At 48.8% G+C, this 20,569-nt stretch overlaps 1 protein-coding gene across 1 annotated transcript in view; it reads right to left on the bottom strand.

Annotated features, from left to right (window-relative positions):
* The window catches only part of CPAMD8 (C3 and PZP like alpha-2-macroglobulin domain containing 8), a gene marked incomplete at its 3' end in the record, with an annotated part of 95,933 nt that overhangs the window by 18,410 nt on the left and 56,954 nt on the right, over window positions 1-20,569 (bottom strand). The window contains exons 23-27 of the mRNA XM_082836630.1: window positions 17,015-17,066; window positions 9,404-9,702; window positions 8,588-8,813; window positions 6,782-6,958; window positions 3,358-3,439 (exon numbers count right to left, since the gene is read on the bottom strand). Of these exons, the coding sequence (XP_082692756.1) occupies window positions 3,358-3,439; window positions 6,782-6,958; window positions 8,588-8,813; window positions 9,404-9,702; window positions 17,015-17,066 (836 nt within the window). The remainder of the gene's footprint in view (window positions 1-3,357; window positions 3,440-6,781; window positions 6,959-8,587; window positions 8,814-9,403; window positions 9,703-17,014; window positions 17,067-20,569) is intronic.

Genomic DNA, 20,569 nt, shown 5'->3' with positions numbered 1-20,569 from the left:
GAAATTTAAATGCATATTACAGAGTGAAAGGAGAAATCTGAAAAGGCTGCATACTGAATGATTCCAACTCTATGACATTCTGGAAAAGGCAAAACTATAGAGACAGTAAAAGTCTCAGTGGTTGCCAGGGGCTGGGGGGAGGGAGAGACAAATGTGCAGAGCACAGGGGATTTTTAGGGCAGTGAAACTATTTTGTATGATACCTTAATTGTCCAAACCCATAGACTATGCAACATGAACCCTAAACTATGGATCTCAGTTAATAATGTAGCAATACTGGTCCATCATTTATAACAAATGTATATCACTAATGCAAGACATTAACAGCAGGGGAAAGTGTGTGTAGGGGAGAGGGCGTGTATGGGAACTCACTTCTACCTACTTAATTTTTCTATGAAACTAAAACTGTTCTACAAAAATAAACTCTATTAATTAAACACACACAGCCCACCATGACTCAGATTACAGCCATGCTTTATTCTAAGCCCTCCTGCTCCATGTGGAATAAAATCCAAACTCCTCCTGCTGCTCAGCCTGGCCCTGCCACCCTCTCCTCCCTCACGTTGGGCCACTCTCCTCCTCATCTGTGCTGCTTCAGCCACACTGGTCTCCTTCTGTGGCTCAAACTCGTCAAGTTCAGTTCTGCCTCAGGGCCTTTGCACAGGCTGTTCCCTCTGCCTGAAATCTTCTCCCCTTGGATTTTCATACAGCTCCTCTCTCATCTTCAGGGGACCTCTTCAGGGGCACCTTTCCTGACCACCCCATGTAACTGTGTGCCTCATCATACCCTACCCCCTTTGCATGCTTCATAGATATGAGAAATTATATAGGTGATGTAGTAGCTTTAAAATATATCCACAAATGCCTTGCTTCTTTTCCTTTCAAGCAGTAGAACCCAATTTCCCCCCTTCTTGAGTATAGGCTGTACATAGTGACTTGCTTCTAAAGAACTTAATGTGGTGGGGACTTCTTGGTGGCGCAGTGGTTAAGAATCCGCCTGCCAATGCAGGGGACACAGGTTCAAGCCCTGGTCCAGGAAGATCCCACATGCCGCTGAGCAACTAAGCCCATGCGCCACAACTACTGGGCCTGCTCTCTAGAGCCTGCGAGCCATAACTACTGAGCCTACATGCCACAACTACTGAAGCCTGCGCACCTAGAGCCTGCGCTCTGCAACAAGAAAAGCCACCACAGTGAGAAGGCCCCACACCACAACGAAGAGAGTAGCCCCCCGCTTGCTGCAACTAGAGAAAGCCCACACACAGCAATGAAGACCCAACACAGCCAAAAATAAATAAATATATTTTTTTTAAAGTAGAATGTGGTGGAGGTGACAGTATTACTTGGGAGACCAGATGATAAAAGGCATGTGGCATCCTCCTTGTTTTCTCTCTTGGAGTTTTTATTCAAAGGGAAGTCAGCTGCCATGTTGTAAGGACACTCAAGCAGCCCTATGGGATAGTCTTCAGTGAGGAACTGAGGCCTCCTGCCAATAGCCATGTGAGAGAACTAACTTGGAAACAAATGCTCCAGCCCCAGTCAAGTCTTCAGATGATGACAGCCCCAGCCAACACCCTGACTGCAACCTTGGGAGAGATCCTGAGCCAGCAATGCTAGCTAAGCTGCTCCTGAATTCCTGACCCACAGAACTGTGACTAAATGTTTGTTTTAAATGGCTATGTTTTGGGGTGACTTGTTACACAGCAGTAGATAACCATTACATCTTGTACAGGGTCTCTCTCTCTCGGGCAATGAGCTCCTGGAGGCAGGGACCACGTCTTTCTTGTTCTCTCAGGAGTAAGAAAAGAGCCTGGCACATAGCAGACACTTGAATAAACAAACAAATGAATGAATGAATGAACACTGGATGCCCCGGAACCTATCTATAACAGATCCTGAGTTTTAAGGAAGTTGAGGAGGTTGGACTGGATCCTGGACTCCCTGGCCAAATATTTAGGGAGAGGTGCTAACAGGGTATCCATCCCAATGGGTACCTGGCACTGTAATGAGCACGCCTGCACCCTTATCCTACTGCCTACCCGATCCCAGTCCAGAGAGGGATGTGTGGTGAGGAAACAGGTTCAGAGAAGTTGAGCATCTGGTCTAAGGCTGCCACAGTTCACACGAGACAGAGCCTGGGTTTGCCCAGCCCCAGGGTGGATGCTGTTGCCATTGTCCTGTGCATCTGCAGTTTTATCCTACAGGGAGGTTTCACAAGGCTAAGCGGGAGAGGCAAGCTGCTGGGTGTCACATTTCCATGACCACAGCAGAACTGGTCTTTTCCTGCTCAGTGTGTGTGTGTGTGTGTGTGGGTGTGGGTGTGAACTGTGGGAGGGCATACAAAGGTCACAGCTCACTATTTCTGACCGGTGGAGGCCTCTGGGAGTTGCCAGGACTTGGCCAGCTTTCAGAGAGTGACTCAGTGGCTTTGGCCAATCCCGCAGAGGGTGGGGGCCTCTGCTTGCTAGTGCATGACTGCGGCCTTGCCTCATGGGCTGTCAGCAAGGCAGGGCCCTGGGACCAGAACTGGGTCAGACGATTGGCTTCTGGGGACTGGGGGGCTGAGCAGGTCATCAAGGCTGGGCCCCTCGGGAGCCAAGCGAGTGACACTGCACCGCAGCATGGGCTCAGCCAGCCGTGTCCCTGTTCCCCCGGCCCCTGGCACTGACGCTGGGCCGATTTAAGGACTGGATACTTTCCACGCCCATAGCTGCTGCAGGCGCCGTCAGGGTGTTGCTCTGAGAAGGAGGCCTCACTAGGGACAGAAAGTTCGGGTGCCCCACTTCCTCAGTAAGCCCCAAAGTGGACGAGGCAAATCCCTGATGATGCCAAGAACTGCTGTGGCCCAAAGATCTCAGGGAATAAGACCCAGGTACACCCAGGCCCTCCCTGCTCTGGTTGACCCTGAAAGCCAGAGGGAGCCGCTCACAAGGGAAACCAGACCCCAGGACGTGCCTCCAGAACCCCACAAGCCAGCTTTGAGGCAGTGGTCTGGCCTCTCCCAGCCCATCCCCTCCTGCTCAGGGTCACCCCATTCCTGGGTCCCGTGGGCTCTGAGGAGGACCAGAGAGCCAGGACCCATCCTCAAGGGGCCAGAGGGCAGGGGTTCAGTTCCTGGGCCCTGTGGCAACAACAGCAGAAGGAGTAATAGTAACTGTCACTGCCGCCAGCTCCACCATGCACAGGCCAGGCAGAACCCGCCCGCCACCCCAACAATCCAGACCTGTAAACCCCAGGGGCTAAGACCATGGCCACCTCCATTTCCCATGCAGGCTCCTGGCTACGCTGTGCTGGACATGAGAATGTGACTTCAAGTGGAAGAACCTCAGCAGACGTGCCTGGGGAGTGAGGACTCACCACATACTCCCCGACTTGTCCCGCTCCCCGAAAGCACTATAGGAGCCATCTTGGTGCTTGTAGGTCAACTGTCTCTGGTAGCCTGTGGGGCAAGAAGAGGGGACAGCACCCTGGTGAATGGCTGGCCAGCCAATGTCTTACCCCAGGACCCTGAAACAATGCCACACCCAACATCGAGGGTTCCTGAGACTACCCCATGCCCACATCTGGGGTCCTTGAAACTGCCCCACGCCCACAGCTGGGGTCCTTGAAACCGCCCCATGCCCACAGCTGGGGTCCTTGAAACTGCCCCACACCCACAGCTGGGGGGATTGAAACCTCTACTTTATTCTTCTTTTGTATCCTGATATTGCCCCTTTGTGACTCCTGGTCACACACTGGCCCCTCAGTCGTACCTGGGGCAGGGGTTGGTCAGTGAAATGCACCATCTCCAGGCGCCCGCGAGCTTGGTTTGCTCAGGGCAAGGAAGCAAGGAGGGACAAGAGGGGGGGAGGTCAGGTGGGCTACTGGGGCCTCCAAGGCTGGGCTGGGCGGTTGGTCTTACTGTGAGGGCAGCAGGAGGGCATGAGTGGAGGGGGTGAGGGGAGCAGGGGAGGGGTGTGAGGGGACAAATGTAGTGGGTGGATCGTAGGGTCCAGAGAGGAAGCAGAGAAACTGGGCAGGTGGGGACTGTCTAGGCGAGCATGACCATGGGCTTGGAGCGGGTGGTGGGGACAGGCAGGGAGGGGTCCTGTGGTATAGGCAGAGCTGCCTCAGCTGAATAAGATGTGAAGGAAAAGAAGAAGGATGCCGAGGGCATCTAGGTTTGCGGCCTGAAAGGCAGGAAGGACGGAGCTGTGCCCATGGACATGGGGAAAGAGGCAGGAGGAACTCTGAACTGGGTGGACAGTGTCCCCTGCCCCGCCAAATTAATGTCCACCTGGAACCTCAAAATGTGACCTTATCGGGAGTGAGGTTCTTTGCAGATGGAATTATGCTCCTGGATTAGGCTGGACCCTAAATCCAATGACTGGTGTCCTTCTCAGAGGAAAGAAAGGGAAACACACAGATATAAAAGGGCTTGTGGAGACGGAGGCAGAGAGCGTGGTGATGTGTCCACAAGCCAAAGAACACCTGGAGTCACCAGAATTCCGCCAGGACAGAGGCCTGGGACAGATGCTCCCTCGGAGCCTCCAGACAGAATCAACCCTGTTGCCACCTTCATTTTGGACCTCTGTCTTCCAGAACCATGAAGGAATAAAGTCCTATTGTTCTAAGCCACCCAGTTTGTGGTACTTTGTTACGGCAGCCCCAGGAAACTAACACCAAAGGTTTGCCGGAAAACCAGGGGGTCGGGGGTTAATCTGGGGCTTGTTGAGTCTGAAAGGCCAATTGGCTGATAAGCCTCAGGTCTGGCTGTCCCGGGGTGGGGTGGGGGGGTCCAGGCTGCCACTCACCCATACAGGTCATTGCACTCTGGGTGGCATTCAAGGGCCTGAGCCCAGATGAATCCACTGAGGTATGCCTGGCCCTGGGAAGCCGGGGCCCATCCACCTCCAAGACCCTCACAGCACATGAACCTGAGCCCCCCGTCCCCACGATGGACCAAGCAGACTTGGGGTTCTGGGAAGTCTGCGGTCAGCCTTCTTGAAGCCAAACCTTCAGCCCATGGCAACCCCTGAGTTCTCTTTTCATCTGAGAGTTGTACGTTCTCCATAGTAAGTTTTTTCATTTTCTCATCCACAAGGGACAGATGGTTCTAGATCATCAGGACTGCCCTTGGAGTAGAATAACTGCGGGAACCGTAACAGGCCAGGAGGCAGGGACCCCAGACTCGCCTTAGGAATCGAGATTTTCACGTGCCTCAGTCTCCCCATCTGATAGGGGCCAGCATCGTCTGAGCCAGGCACCCGTGGGTCCTTTTCGGTGGCAGAAATTTCCAAGGTTGTGCCCGTGGGTTCTCATCTCCCTCTGGCTGGGTCTAGTGCCCTGGCTGCCCCTCGTGCCCCAGTCCAGGGGAGCCTGCAGTCTGAGAAGCCCCCACCACTTGCCCCTGTGAGGTCTTGGGCACCTCTTCACTCCCAGGACCTTCACTTTGCTCATCTGGGAAATGGGGACCATCAGTGTGGAGGCTGCCGGGAAGGCAACTCAGGGCAGCGTGGATGGAGCGGCACTTGCCTGGCACAAGATGGATGCCAGCTTCAGAGCTGGGTCCAGCCCCCTCCACGCGCTCCTTTCACTGCAGCTCCAGCCCAAGGCTAGAAGCAGAGCCCAGGAGGCCCCAGGACCTTGGGATCAATTGACAACTCCCTTGTTACACAGGTAGGAAACCAAGTTACTGAGAAAAGCAGGCCCTACCCGAGGACACAGAGTGGGAATCCATGACAGAAGTGAGACCCCACCTCCAGCCTCCCACCCCCTTCCTCCTACCTGTGGGGCCTAGATGTGCAAAGTGGGTAAGACAGGGCCCTCAGAGGCCTTGTCCGCCCCCCTGCCTCCGCCCCCTCTGCCATAAGGCTGTTCCCTATCCTAAGGACCTGAGTCATGGCAATGGAAGGTGTTCAGTGCTGTGTTATTTATATCTGAAGTTCAATGCTGCTTTGTTTATTTCTGAAGAAGTTCAGTGCTGGTGGTTTATTTCTGAAGATGTTCAGTGCTGCATTATTTAGAAAAAAAAAACCTGGAAATAACCCCAGTATGTCCAAAAGCATAGTTCAGTATGTTGTGCTCCATAAATGCACGCGATGAACAAATAGTGTAGTCTCCAAAGTGATTATGAACTGAACACGTCCTGAGACCCAGCGATTTCACCCCACAGAAATTTGGACGTGTTGTCACCAAGTACACTAAGAGGGTGATTAATGGCAGCACCATTCTAAAAGCCCTGAGTTGGAAGCTGCTCCAAAGCCCATCAACAGACACACTGACTATGGTCTCCCCACACAGCAATGGAGGTGAACAGATCACAGGTCCCCACAGCCCAGTGGACGAATCTTGTGCACACAGTGCGGGGTTGGGGGTGGAGGGCACGCCATAGGATGCCATGTTATGAGACACCAAGAGTGGCAAAGCTAATCTTTGCTCCTGGAGGGCAGAGGAGTAAACCCAGAGCCAGCAAGACAGGAAGGTTATGGGGATTTTTTTCCCTTTCCAGATGTTTTTTATAATGCTATTATACTGCTCTGGTTGTTCAAAATATCTACATTTTTAAAAGATGCTATTCCTCTCCCCAGGGCTGATTACCAGCATTCAGAGCCTTTTCCTAACAGGGGCAGACACCAGGTTCCTATTAACAGGGACCCCATCAGGCCACCCAGAGTGGCCTCTTTCACCCACTTCTTTGCCTTCTTCTACGTCCGCCGCACTTGGCATGTGAGCTGCCCCCCAGCATGGTCAAGGCTACCTGCAGTCCCATGCCCTCCACCCAGGCAGTGTCCCCCAGTACCTTGCACCAGGTAATCAGTGGTCTCCCTTTCCACCTCAGGGCTGAGCTGTCGGGTTTTCTGGAGATACTTCAGGACAAAGACGTTGGGTGCAAAGTGGATCATGTTTTGCTCTCCGCAGCCAAAGGGCAGGCGCAGGTGGTTGCTGAGATGGTTCAGAGTTGGCCCCATGACATCTCCTGGTGGGAAGAAAAAGAAGGATGGGCTGGGGACTGGCCTCACCCAGTGCCCTGGCTGTCCTACGGACAGCTTTCCTTAGAGAGAGCCCACTTGTGGCCTAACACCAGCAACCCATCCTCTGATTGCCAGTGCTGCCCTTTGAAACTGGGCTGCACCCTTGCCCAGTCAGCCTGCTTGGTCTCCTGGCTTTGGTGAACACCCACTGGCCCTTTCCTCCATACCTCCCTCTGTGTTCTTTAGTTTTAACTCAGGTGTTCTTTCTCTACCTTTTCATTATGTTAAATGCTCTTTCCTTTCTGGCTTTTTAAACAGGTGCAATTAAGGCTATACATTTCCCTCTTAGTACAATTTTGGCTGCATCCCACAGACGTTAAGATGTCAATCCAGCCATGCGATTCCATTCTAAATATTTTTTCTAACTTCCAATATGAAATGTGATTTTCTCTCTAACCGTATTTAGATTTTTTATAAAACTCTTCCTACATGTGTGGTATTGTTGGTGTGTTTTTAAAAGTTCTTTTTTTCTCTTATTTCTGACCTACTGTGTTCCCATCCCTTCAGTACCCTGTCTTCCTCTCCCTGGCCTCTATGCCCCAAACATTGCTGATGGGCCCTCTGGAATCCCCACTGTCCCCTGACTGCACCTCTCTTCCTTCCTCGGCCTTTCCTCCTGCCCCACTGAGGCTGCCACTGCTCTTGCAGCCTCCTCTTGTGGCAGGGCCTACCTGGCTACTTTCTCATCACCCTTCTCTGGGTTTTCCAGCTTCTTCTCCAACCTTCCATTCCACTGTGCTGATGACACTGACTGGCACACAAGTCCCTGCCTTCACCTCCTCTCCACTGCTGTCCATCTGCCTTCTCCCCTACATCCCTCACCTCCATCTGTGCCACTCATCCCCAAGGCCACATTTGAGTTTATCTCATGCTTCAGAAGTCATAAACTCCAATATCCTCTGATCTGGTCACAACCACCACCCTGCCCAGGCCCCAGGGCTTCCATCCTCTGATGTCAGAGAGACCCAAGACCCCCTCCTTCAGGCCTGTCCACCTCCTCCTGGCGTCTCACCCTCACCTCACCCTTCCAATTCCCAGCACTAGATGGATCACACACTCCCCACTTTCCACTTCTATGCCAGGGCTATGGGAGACAATCCACAGCCCAAGAGATCCCTGGCCACAGCCTCTTACCCCTGCTCAGTAAATGCTCTAAGCATTTGAAATGGTCCTGCCCACTCAGCTGGACACCCAGAAGCCCCGCCCTCCACCCCATACCTGGTTAACTTCACCTGGCCTTTCAGCCTTCTTGTATATCACCCCAGACCCACTGCCCTCATGGAGTTCACCACCCACCCTCCCGGTTGCCCCACACAGGGCAAGGACCTGCCTTCTCAGCCAGACTAGGAAGCCCTGAAGGTCGGGTTTGAGGTCATCTCTGAGTCTGGCCCCAGCGCCCATCATGGAGAAGGCACTAGAAGCTGCTTGTCAGGTGAGTGGGTGTGTGGTTGGAGGCCCCGGAGCACAGGTCCCCAGCAAAGCCTGGTATGAGACTGAGCCCAGAGTAAACACTTGTCCCTTGGCCTGGGCTCTTGCTCCTGTCTTCCCCAAATCAGGCTGCAGGGCAGACGCACCTATGATGGCGGCGGCTGCACGCTCAGACCCAGGGATGGCGCTGTGCGGGACCCCCAGAGTGAAGGCTTCGCTGTAGCTCTCATCTACTTCCACCTTCCTCCAGATGCGGAACTCGCCCACAGAACCCCAGCCAGTGGAGAAACCGATGAACTGGACCTCTGGTGTCTTGGGGAGGGTCCAGGCCATGATGACAGAGTCATTGGATGGCTCTGGACCATGGCCCACCTGGAAAAAGAGGCCAATGCTGCTGGATGCTGGCAAGAAGCGTGAAGCCGTGCTCAGACATGGTCAGAGGCCTTGGCCACGCTCATAGGTTGGGGCGGGGTTCTCAAGGGGTCAGAGATGAGAGAAACTAGAGACCACACTGTTCATGAAACACCCAACAGAGACACAAGTGTGGCATCTGCAGGTTCCAAAGTACCTCTGGATCTTAGCATATGCCTGGCAAACTCCTCTATTTGTACTTCAAAACCCCACTTGGCTATATCCCTCCTCTAGGAAGCTGTGTCAGCTGCTTCTTTCTATGTCTCCTCTGCTTGGCCCAAAAGAGTCCACAGTCCCCATTTTACCTGTTCTATCCACTTTCTTTCTCCCTGACCACCCACCACCCTTCAGCTCCCAGATCCCTGGGCACTTCCTCCGCCACAGCTCTCACCACCTGTTTTTTGTACGTAACTCCAGGCAGACTGTGAGCAACTTGAGAGCTGCCTTGTGTTTCCCCTCTCCCCTCCCCACCCCTACCACATGTTTCAGGAAGCAACAATGCCAGAGGACCAGGAGGTTCCCGTGCCCACCCCAGGCAAGCCCAGCCATGCCTGGATGAGCCCACTGTGCCAGCTGATCCAGAATGTTCTGAATTCGTCCCAGGAGAGGATCTTGGCTGTGTGTGTGCTGGCCACGGGCTCGCCCATCTTGCTGGTGGAGATCCAGGACCTGGTGTTCTGGTGCCCTCCCAGAACGATCTCGATCATGCCTGCCGTGTCCTGGGGTCCTGGGGACAAGGCCACGCGGGCATCGTTGTGGGCTCGCACGGCCACATCAAAATGGGTGAGGCGCAGCGGCCGCTGCACATACTGGAACTCGTACTTGTTGGGTGTGGAGATGTGGACTCTCTCTGGATGGAGGGAAGGAGAAGGGGTGTTGAGGGGGCACCGAATCATCCTACCCCCACCCCCCGCCCATGCCCAGAGCTGAGCATCGGGACCTCAGGGGGCCAGCCTCGCTGTGGCTCCCCGTGAAGCTGCAGGAAGCATGGTGGAACGGAGCTGGCTTAATGACCGTTTTGTCAATAGCACACAAAAGATGAAATGCTCACAGAGATAAATCCTACAAAAGACGTGCAAGACCCATAAGCTGGGAACTGCAAAATGCTGCTGAAACTAAAGACACAATGGAGAGCTAGAGCGTGTTCGTGGGTCAGAAGATAACACTGCAAAGATGTTAATTATTCCCCAAACTGATTTATAGATTCGATCCAATCCCAATCAAAATCTCAGCAGAGTCTTTTGAAGAAACTGCCAAGCTGATTCCAGAATTTATATGGAAACTCAAAGGATCTAGAAGAGCCAAAGCAACTTTGATAAACAAGAACCAAGTTTACTCACACCCTCCGACACTGAGACGTACTTCTAAAGCTAGAGCAATCACAAGAGTGCAGCACTGGTGTCAACATAGACAAATGCTCAATGGAACAGAACAGGGAGTCCAGAAATGGACCCACACATGTATGAGCGACTGATTTTCAACGAAGGTGCAAAAGCAGTTCAATAGCAAAAGTCTTTTCAACAAATGACGCCAGGACAACTGGGCCTCCAGATGCATAAAAAGGAACCCTGATCCTTACCTTGCATGGGCTCCAAGAAGTAACTCGAAACAGATCATAGCCATTTTATGAATGTAAAACCTAAAACTATAATACTTTGAGAAGAAAATGTAGGGTTGGGCAAAGATTTCTTTGATAAAACAACAAAAAATAATCCAAAAAAGGAAAAAGTGATAAGCCGGGCTTCATTAAAATGAAAACCTTCTGTTCTTTAAAAGACACTATTCATCCAATGATGGACACTTAGGTTGCTTCCATCTCCTGGCTATTGAAAATAGAGCTGCAGTGAACATTTTGGTACATGATTCTTTTTGAATTATGGTTTTCTCAGGGTATATGCCCAGTAGTGGGATTGCTGGGTCGTATGGTAGTTCTATTTGTAGTTTTTTAAGGAAGCTCCATACTGTTCTCCATAGTGGCTGTTTCAATTTACATTCCCACCAGCAGTGCAAGAGTGTTCCCTTTTCTGCACACCCTCTCCAGCACTTATTGTTTCGAGATTTTTTTTTAACATCTTTATTGGGGTATAATTGCTTTACAATGGTGTGTTAGTTTCTGCTTTATAACAAAGTGAATCAGTTATACATATACATATGTTCCCATATGTCTTCCCTCTTGCGTCTCCCTCCCTCCCACCCTCCCTATCCCACCCCTCCAGGCTGTCACAAAGCACCGAGCCGATATCCCTGTGCCATGCGGCTGCTTCCCACTAGCTATCTACCTTCCTACGTTTGTTAGTGTGTATATGTCCATGACTCTCTCTCGCCCTGTCACAGCTCACCCTTCCCCCTCCCCATAACCTCAAGTCCATTCTCCAGTAGATCTGCGTCTTTATTCCTGTCTTACCCCTAGGTTCTTCATGACATTTTTTTCCTTAAATTCCATATATATGTGTTAGCATATGGTATTTGTCTTTTTCTTTCTGACTTACTTCACTCTGTATGACAGACTCTAGGTCTATCCGCCTCACTACAAATAGCTCAATTTCGTCTCTTTTTATGGCTGAGTAATATTCCATTGTATATATGTGCCACATCTTCTTTATCCATTCATCCGGTGATGGACACTTAGGTTGCTTCCATCTCCTGGCTATTGTAAATAGAGCTGCAATGAACATTTTGGTACATGACTCTTTTTGAATTTTGGTTTTCTCAGGGTATATGCCCAGTAGTGGGATTGCTGGGTCATATGGTCGTTCTATTTGTAGTTTTTTTAAGGAACCTCCATACTGTTCTCCATAGTGGCTGTATCAATTTACATTCCCACCAACAGTGCAAGAGGGTTCCCTTTTCTCCACACCGTCTCCAGCATTTATTGTTTCTAGATTTTTTGATGATGGCCATTCTGACCTGTGTGAGATGATATCTCATTGTAGTTTTGATTTGCATTTCTCTAATGATTAGTGATGTTGAACATCCTTTCATGTGTTTGTCGGCAGTCTGTATATCTTCTTTGGAGAAATGTCTATTTAGGTCTTCTGTCCATTTTTGGATTGGGCTGTTTGTTTTTTTGTTATTGAGCTGCATGAGCTGCTTGTAAATTTTGGAGATTAATCCTTTGTCAGTTGCTTCATTTGCAAATATTTTCTCCCATTCTGAGGGTTGTCTTTTGGTCTTGTTTATGGTTTCCTTTGCTGTGAAAAAGCTTTTAAGTTTCATTAGGTCCCATTTGTTTATTTTTGTTTTTATTTCCATTTCTCTAGGAGGGGGCTCAAAAAGGATCTTGCTGTGATTTATGTCATAGAGTGTTCTGCCTATGTTTTCCTCTAAGAGTTTGATAGTTTCTGGCCTTACATTTAGGTCTTTAATCCATTTTGAGCTTATTTTTTTGTATGGTGTTAGGGAGTGTTCTAATCTCATACTTTTACATGTACCTGTCCAGTTTTCCCAGCACCACTTATTGAAGAGGCTGTCCTTTCTCCACTGTACATTCCTGCCTCCTTTATCAAAGATAAGGTGACCATATGTGCGTGGGTTTATCTCTGGGCTTTCTAAGCGTCCATTATCGGATGAATGGATGAAGAAGATGTGGCACATATACACAATGGAATTACTCAGCCATAAAAAGAAACGAAATTGAGTTATTTGTAGTGAGGTGGATGGACCTAGAGTCTGTCATACAGAGTGAAATAAGTCAGAAAGAGAAAAACAAATATCGTATGCTAACACATATATATGGAATCTAAGAAAAAAATGGTCATGAAAACCTAGTGGTAAGATGGGAATAAAGACACAGACCTACTAGAGAATGGACTTGAGGATATGGGGAGGGGGAAAGGTAAGCTGTGACAAAGTGAGAGAGTGGCAGGGACATATATACACTACCAAACGTAAAATAGATAGCTAGTGGGAAGCAGCCGCATAGCACAGGGAGATCAGCTCGGTGTTTTGTGACCACCTAGAAGGGTGGGATGGGGAGGGTGGGAAGGAGGGAGACGCAAGAGGGAAGAGATATGGGAACATATGTATATGTATAACTGATTCACTTTGTTATAAAGCAGAAACTAACACACCATTGTAAAGGAATTATACTCCAATAAAGATGTTAAAAAAAAAAAAAGAGAGTGTCGGTAAAAAAAAAAAAAAAAAAGACACTATTAAGAGAATGAAAAGACAAGCCACAGACTGGGAGAAATACCTTTGCAAAGCATTTATCTGATAAAAGACTTGTATCCAGAACACATTTTTTAAATCTCTCAAAACTCAGTATAAATAAACAACTCAATTTTATTTTATTTTATTTCACTTTGGCTGCACCATGTGGCTTATTAGATCTTAGTTCCCCAACCAGGGATTGAACCCAGACTACGGCAGTGAAAGCACTGAATCCCAACCACTGTACCACCTGGGAACTCCCAACAACTCAATTTTAAAAAGGTTAAAAGACACTTCACAAAAAAAGATAGACTAATAGCAGATAAGCATATGAAAAGACGTCATTAGTCATGATGGAAATGCAAATTAAAACCACAATGACATACCACTAGACACCTATTAGAATGGCTAAAATTAAACAGACAGTACTAAGTGTTGATAAGAATGGGGCAGAACTGGCTTATCCAGTGCTGGTGGGAATGCAAAATAGTACTACCACTTTGGGAAACAACTGACAGTTTCTTAAAAAGTTAAACACATACCTACTACATGAGTTAGCTATTCCACTCCTAGACATTGACTCAAGAGAAAGGAAAACACATCACCCATACAAAGACTTGTGCATGAATGTTCATAGAAGCTTTATATGAAATAGCCCCAAACGGGAAATAACTTGAAAAAATAACATTCAAAAAGTGAATGGATAAACAAAGTGTGACACATCCATCCAATGGACTCCTACTCAGCCTTAAAATGACTGAATTATTGACACACACAGTATGGTTGAATCTCAAAATTATTATGCTGAGTGAAAGAGGCCAGACAAAAAGAGGACATTCCGTATGATCCCATTTATATAAAATTCTAGAAGGTGCAAAGTAATCTATAGAGAAAGGAAGCAGATCAGTGGTTCCCTAGTGGCAAGAGTGGACAGGGTGAGAGAGTTCAAAGGGATGTGACTTTAGGGTTAATGGAAATCTTCATTATCTTAATTGTGGTGATGGCTTCACAGATGTACACACATGTCAACATTTATCAAACTACCCTTAAAATATGTCTAATTTATTGTATGTCAGTTATACCTCAATAAACATGTTAAAATGTTACTGACCTTACTTTGAATACAAATATATTTGGCCTAGTGTTGATTATGATATAAGAAGTACAAACAATATATAAATGTCCAATAATGTTTCAAAATGTTCCATAATGATCAAATTTTGGAGCTGTCCTTTGATAGAGCATACTGAAGCTGTTTTGAAATGCTGTTTATAACGACTTTACAATAACAAGGAAAAGTTCTCAGGATGTGCTAAGTGAGAAAGGCAAGATATAAAATTACATAGCCCATGAGTCACAACTATGCTAAAACAAACAATAATCAATCCTATGAAAGTGAATACAACAAAATGTCAAAATAGGTCATCTTTGGGTATGAACCAGAGGAGATAGTTTCTGTCTTTCTCTCTTTCTAAATTTTCTCGAATACACAGGTATTGCTTTTTCCTTTCCCAATTTTTAAAATTATGGTAAAATACACACAATGTAAAATTTGCCATCTTAACCATCTTTAACTGTACAGTTCAGTGGCATTAAATACATTCACATTGTGCAAACATCACCACCATCCACCTCAAGAACTCTTTTCATCTTGTAAAACTGAAGCTCTATACTCATTAAACAATAAACCCCAATTTTCCCCTCCCCCCAGCCCCTGGCAACCACCACTCTACTTTCTGACCCTATAGTTTTGACTACTCTAGGGAGCTCATATAAGTGGAATCATATGGTATTTGTACACATGCACTGTTTTTTTAAAACGTTTTTAATTTAAATTTTACTGGGATAATTATAGATTTATATGTGACTCTAAGAAATAACACAGAGAAATCTGTGTACTCTTGACCCAGTTTCCCCAATGGTAACATCTCACAAAATTCTAGTATAGTATCACTAATGGGATATTGGCACTGTTACAATCCTCATTCAGATTTCTCCAATTTTATTTTATGGGAGAAAAATAAATGTTGCCATTTTATCATCAGTCCCACACCCTTTCTCCTTGCCCTAACAACCATCTCTAAAATTTTGTCATTTTGAAAATGTCATATAAACAGAATCTTTTATGTACCCTTTTAGGATTTTTTTTTACTCAATCCACTTCATCCAAGTTGCTGCATGTTATCAATAGTTTCTTCCTTTTTACTCTGGATAGTATTCTAAGATATGGATGGACCACAACTTTTTAACCATTCACCCACTGAAGGACATCTAGACTGTTTTCAGTTTGAGGCTATTGCAGATAAAGCTGATATGAACAGTTGTATACAGGTTTTTGTGTGAACATAAGTCTTCATTTCTCTGGGATAAATGCCTAAGAGTGTAGTTACTGGTGGGTATGCTGATGGCATGCTGTCTTTTAAGAAACCATCAAACTGTTTTAAGAAACCACCAGCAGTGACTGTACCACTTTACAATGTGTGTGAGATCCAGTGTCTCCACATCCTGGCCATCTTTTGGTGCTATCTCTACTTTTTATTTAGTCATTCTGGTAGGTGGGTACTGATAACTCACTGCATTTCAATGTGCATTTCTGTAATGGTTAACAATGTTGAGCACCTTTTCATGTGTTTATTTGCCATCTGTACATCTTCTTCGGTGAACTGTTTATTTCTTTTGCCCATTTTCTAATTGGATTGTTCGTTTTATTTACTGTTAAATTTTGAGAGCTCTTTATATATTCTAGATCCTAGTCCTTTGTCAGTTCTGGGTTTGGAAATATTTTCTTCTAGTCAGTAACTTGAATTTCCCTGTATTAACAGCATCTTTCACAGAGCAAACGTTTTTCATTTTGATGAGGTCCATTTATCAATGTTTCCTTTTGTCATTCATACTTTTGGTAATATGTCTAAGAATTCTTTACCTAGCCCTAGATCCCAAAGATTCCTCCCATGTTTTTTTTTCTAGAAGTTGTACAGTTTTACATGTAAGTTCGTGCTCCATTTTGAGTTCATTCTTGTATAAGGTATGATCTTTCAGTCGAATTTCATGTTTTTGCCAGTGGATGTCCAATTGCTCTAGCATCATTTGTTGAGAAGGTTCTCCATCCTCCATTGAATTGCTTGTGCACCACTGTCAAAACTCATTTGAGCACATATGTGATGTATTGCTATTTACTGAAAAAAGGGAGGGGGGGATGTTAAAGGAAGCCTGTGTCCAGAGTGTGCTGTGGGTCAGGGGACCTGTTGTGCTGAATGCTTTGGGAACAAGGAGGTGGTACACCTAGAAGGTAGGCATCACCAGGGGACTCCACTTCAGATCCTCTGCTGTGCCTCTTGGCAAAACCTGCCAGGTGAGTGCCCAGTGCCAGGCCCAGCCCAACCTCCAAGCTGGAGGGCTCTTTGGGGAGGGACTGGATGGGGAAGGGGCAGACCCTCCCATAGGCAGCTCAGACTCATGTTCCTCCCAGCACTGCCCTGACCCCACAAGGCAGAGGTGTGGACAGGCCTTTGTCTGGCCACTCCACCCACTGGGCACTCTGTGCCCATTTCCTGTTCACAGATCATGGGCAGGTATAATGTCAATTTCAGGGGATCAAGATGGACCCCAGATCTCACACTTTCTGGAACCCACCTTAATTTCCCGCATCCTCCTTTGCTATCCCTGGGTTCTGGGTCACCCTCATTCCCACAGCTTTCCCATGACGTGACTCTAAGACCTCCTTTCCCCAGACCCTGGGTGAGGAGCCCAGGGCCCAAGGACAGCCCTACCCCTGACGGCAGTCTCTTCTCATTGGTGCCTGCAGTCTACCATCGTATGTGCTCACTTCCTGCGTGGCAGATGCCCAGTCCTCACTCTGGCTTACAGATGCCCCCAACTGGGACATATCAGTGCTTTGCTGCTGTGTCCCCAGCTCCCAGGGATGGTGGGTGTCCACTCAGCAGCAGGAAAGCTGCCAAAGTGCAGGGGTAAGGGCCAAAGTCCTTGGCAGGGTGGGCACGGGAACTCACCATTGGGACAGAAGAAAGCGCTGTAGGTGTATGACCGGGGGGCTCCTTCAGGCTGAAACAGAGAAACGGGGAGAACTGAGAAATGGGGGGCGGCAGCCAGTGCAAGGGCGAAGCCGCCCTCCCACGGCAGCAGCTCTGAGTGTGGATCCCGCAGGGTGATACCACGACCACAGGTGCACAGAGATGGACCAGGTCACCTACCTCCCATGCCCAGATAGGGAAACTGAGGCTCACTTCCCCTTCTCTGGGCTCTAGTCAAACAAACTCACCAACCGCTCCTAGACTTATCATGCTTCTCACACCCCCATCCTACCCTCCCAGCCACCCCTTTGGCCCAGCTCCAAGCCCAGCTGCTCCCTGTGGGCAGAGAACACTATGACTCGAAGGCTGCCAGGATCTGAGGCCCCATCCAATGTCCAAGAGCACTGAGAAGGGGGCACTCAGGTCTGTCAAGGACGGGGTCTCTGTCCCACTGTCCGATGCATCCCTTGTCTCCTGTCCATCATGCTCCTGCTTCCACCCCTTCCACAATGTCCCCCAAATAATAGAAGCCAGCTGACTTGTTCTCTTATTTATTTATTTTTAAAATTTATCTATTTTTGGCCACACCACGTGGCATGAGGAACTTACCCTGACCAGGGATCGAACCTGTGCCCCCTACAGTGGAAGCGTGGAGTCTTAACCACTGTACTGCCAGGGAAGTCCTGGCTTGTTCTCTTAAAAGGGAGCACTGGGAATTTAACCCGATACACCTTGTGGGCTTTCGTCTGACCAGAACGGCCCCTGTGGGGCTCTCGCTTTTCCAGATCTCTTTTAGCGCCATCAGCAAATTGGTGAGCTGGGGCCACCTGAGGTCAGACCTCAGACGGTTAATGCTTGGCCACTGCAGCCAGGCAGCCTCCTGGGGTCCCAGCTCCTCCTACTGTGAGGATCATTTTATCTGCCAACTTGTGTAAGCCAGGGCATGCCTAAACATCTGGCCAAATGTTACTTCTGGGCATCCCTGTGAAGACCTGTCTTAAAGGAGTCAGCGTTTGAATTGGTGGACAGTGATGTAGATGGCCCTCCCCAACGTGGTGGCCCCCAAACACTCCATTGAGGGCCCAAATACAACAACAGGCAGAGGAAGGATGAATTCTCTCTCTGCCAGACTGCTTGAGTTGGGGTATCAATCTTCTCTGCCCTCGTTGCTTCTGACCTTCAGACTCACAGATGGCAGACTTCTCAGCCTCCAAGGGGACTTCTCAGCCTCCATGATCGCGTAAGCCAATTGCTTATAATAAATCTCTTCCTAGAGAAATGTATATGTCCTATTGGCTCTGTTTATCCGCAGCACCCTGACTAATACACCCACTCCTTGCTGGGTGACCGAGGGCCACTCACTTAACCTCTCTGGACCTCTATTTGTCATCTCTAAGATGGGGGTGATGAAGGCGCCGACCTCACCGCGATGTGAGGGTTAGGTGTATTTCAGACAGAGCCTGGCATCTTTTCAGTGCTACTCAACAGTCAGCTCTTGTTAGCGTTTCTCATCCCCCTCTTCCCCCCACCCCCGCCCCCAGTCCTCTGTTGAAGCTGCAAAGATGGGCGTCATCCATCCTGGGTCTGTACTGATGAGTCCGGGAGGCACCTGTCTGGATCATGTCCACTTCCTGCTATCATCCCGGGGCCACGCCCAGGGGCCTGCACCGGGGTCCTGCCTCACCCACGCAAGCCACAACCTGACACCCACACTGCACACCTCGCTAGCAAACCTTTAGCAAAACCCGTGGTTGATGCTGAGCTGTCCAGCAGCCGCATTGTCATCTCACACCCAGAAGGCCTGACATGGAGCCCACAGGCCATCTGCTCAGCCACAGGCTCCAGGGTGAGCCCCCGAGATTTCGCTTGGACTTCAGCAACCCCCTCACCGGTCTATCAGCTCAGCCCCTTGTTGGAAAAGGGGCTGAGTCACTGGACAGGGCCTGGCCACTGTAAGCCCATGATAGCTATACAGTCATAAAAATGATTCGTGACTCAGGTGTCTATCAATGGATGAATGGATAAACAAAATGTGGCCCATGCATACAATGGAACATTATACAACCGTGAAAAGGGATGAAGCACTGACACGTGCTACGATGTACATGGACCTCAAAAACATCATGCTAAGTGAAAGAAGCCAGACAGGAAAGGCCACAGAGTGTATGGTTCCATTTATATGAAACGTCCAGAACAAGCAAACCCAGAGACAGAATCTGAGCCCTTCTGCTGCTGCTGAGCATTTCTCTGGCTCCGGCTGACCATCCAGGGCCTCCTGGACACACCCCCACGCCCAGCATAGCCTCTGAAGCAGCCCATGGGGCCGCTCGTGGCCACGCCACCCTGTCTTCTTTTCTGGCTCAACTCAGAGGGGACCCTGGTGCCAGCCTCTCTCCTCCACGCTGCCCTGGCTTTTAGCTGATCCTGGGTTCCAATCTCCTTCGCCTCTGTGCTCAAGGCAGCTCCTGACCAGGTTCCAAAACATGGTCACTGCATGATGTCATTATCACCTCTGGCAAGACTTTTCTACAACCTTGTAGCACAGATCGGGGCTTCACTCTTGTCTGTTCTATGGATTTATCTATTCCGGACATTTCATATAAACAGGCTCATACACTACGTGGCCTTGTGTGTCTGGCTTCCTTCACTCAGCATAACGTTTTCAAGGTTCATCTACGCTGTTGCATGAATCAGCGCTTCAGTCCTTTTTAGGACTGAGTAATATTCCGTGGTATTGGGTAACCGGATCCCCTCGCACCACATTTATCCATTCATCAGCTGATGGACATATCCTAAATCGGAAAGAGCGTCCGTGGTTTATGTCCAGGTTCCCCCAGTTGACCATTATAAATGCCTGGATGACCACAGACCACTTTTCTTTAGCACTCAGGCCAGGCATCAAGAGATGTCTTCCACACACTCTCATTTAACCGTCCAGCAGTTTCATGTTTGAATCCAGGGCTCTCACTCCACAGCCCACCCCAAGCCAAGAAGGCAGACTTCCTCTCACTCCTGTGATGCCCGCCAGGCTCCCCTCACGGGTCTGAATTATGTCGGCCTCCTCTTTGATCCTGTGAACTCCACTGAGACACGGTGGGGTGATGGAAGGCTCTCAGCCTTCCAGCAGAAATGCAAAAGGTCACAAGCCCCTGGGCCAGCTGGGGATCCAGGAGGGATGGCGTTCGCCGCCCCTCCTCCTGATACACACCCACGACAGCTCGGCCATCACCTGCTTCCCCACCACGTGTCTCTCAGGAATGGCCTTTCTGTTGTATTCAGACTCCTGCCGAGCAGGTGGCACGTGGTGTCTTGGGAGGGTCCATCGTATAACTGATGGAGCGAGCGACCCATGTGCTCAGAGCTCTGTGGTGGGATGAGATGGGAGAAGCCGTGCACCCAGTGCCTCCTATTTCATAAATCCATTTTTCTAATTCATGCTTCATTTTTTTGCATTGACATTTCAAGTCTTCTGATGCCTAACTCATACCTCCTGTCCTCCAGTGCTGTCTGTACAGAGCTGGACCAGTGGATGCT

This window comes from Leucopleurus acutus (genome assembly GCF_964270905.1).
Source record: "Leucopleurus acutus genome assembly, chromosome: 3".
Taxonomy (NCBI): domain Eukaryota; kingdom Metazoa; phylum Chordata; class Mammalia; order Artiodactyla; family Delphinidae; genus Leucopleurus; species Leucopleurus acutus.
The sequence above is the reverse complement of the archived record's forward strand: the minus strand, read 5'-3'. Positions and strand labels throughout refer to the sequence as shown.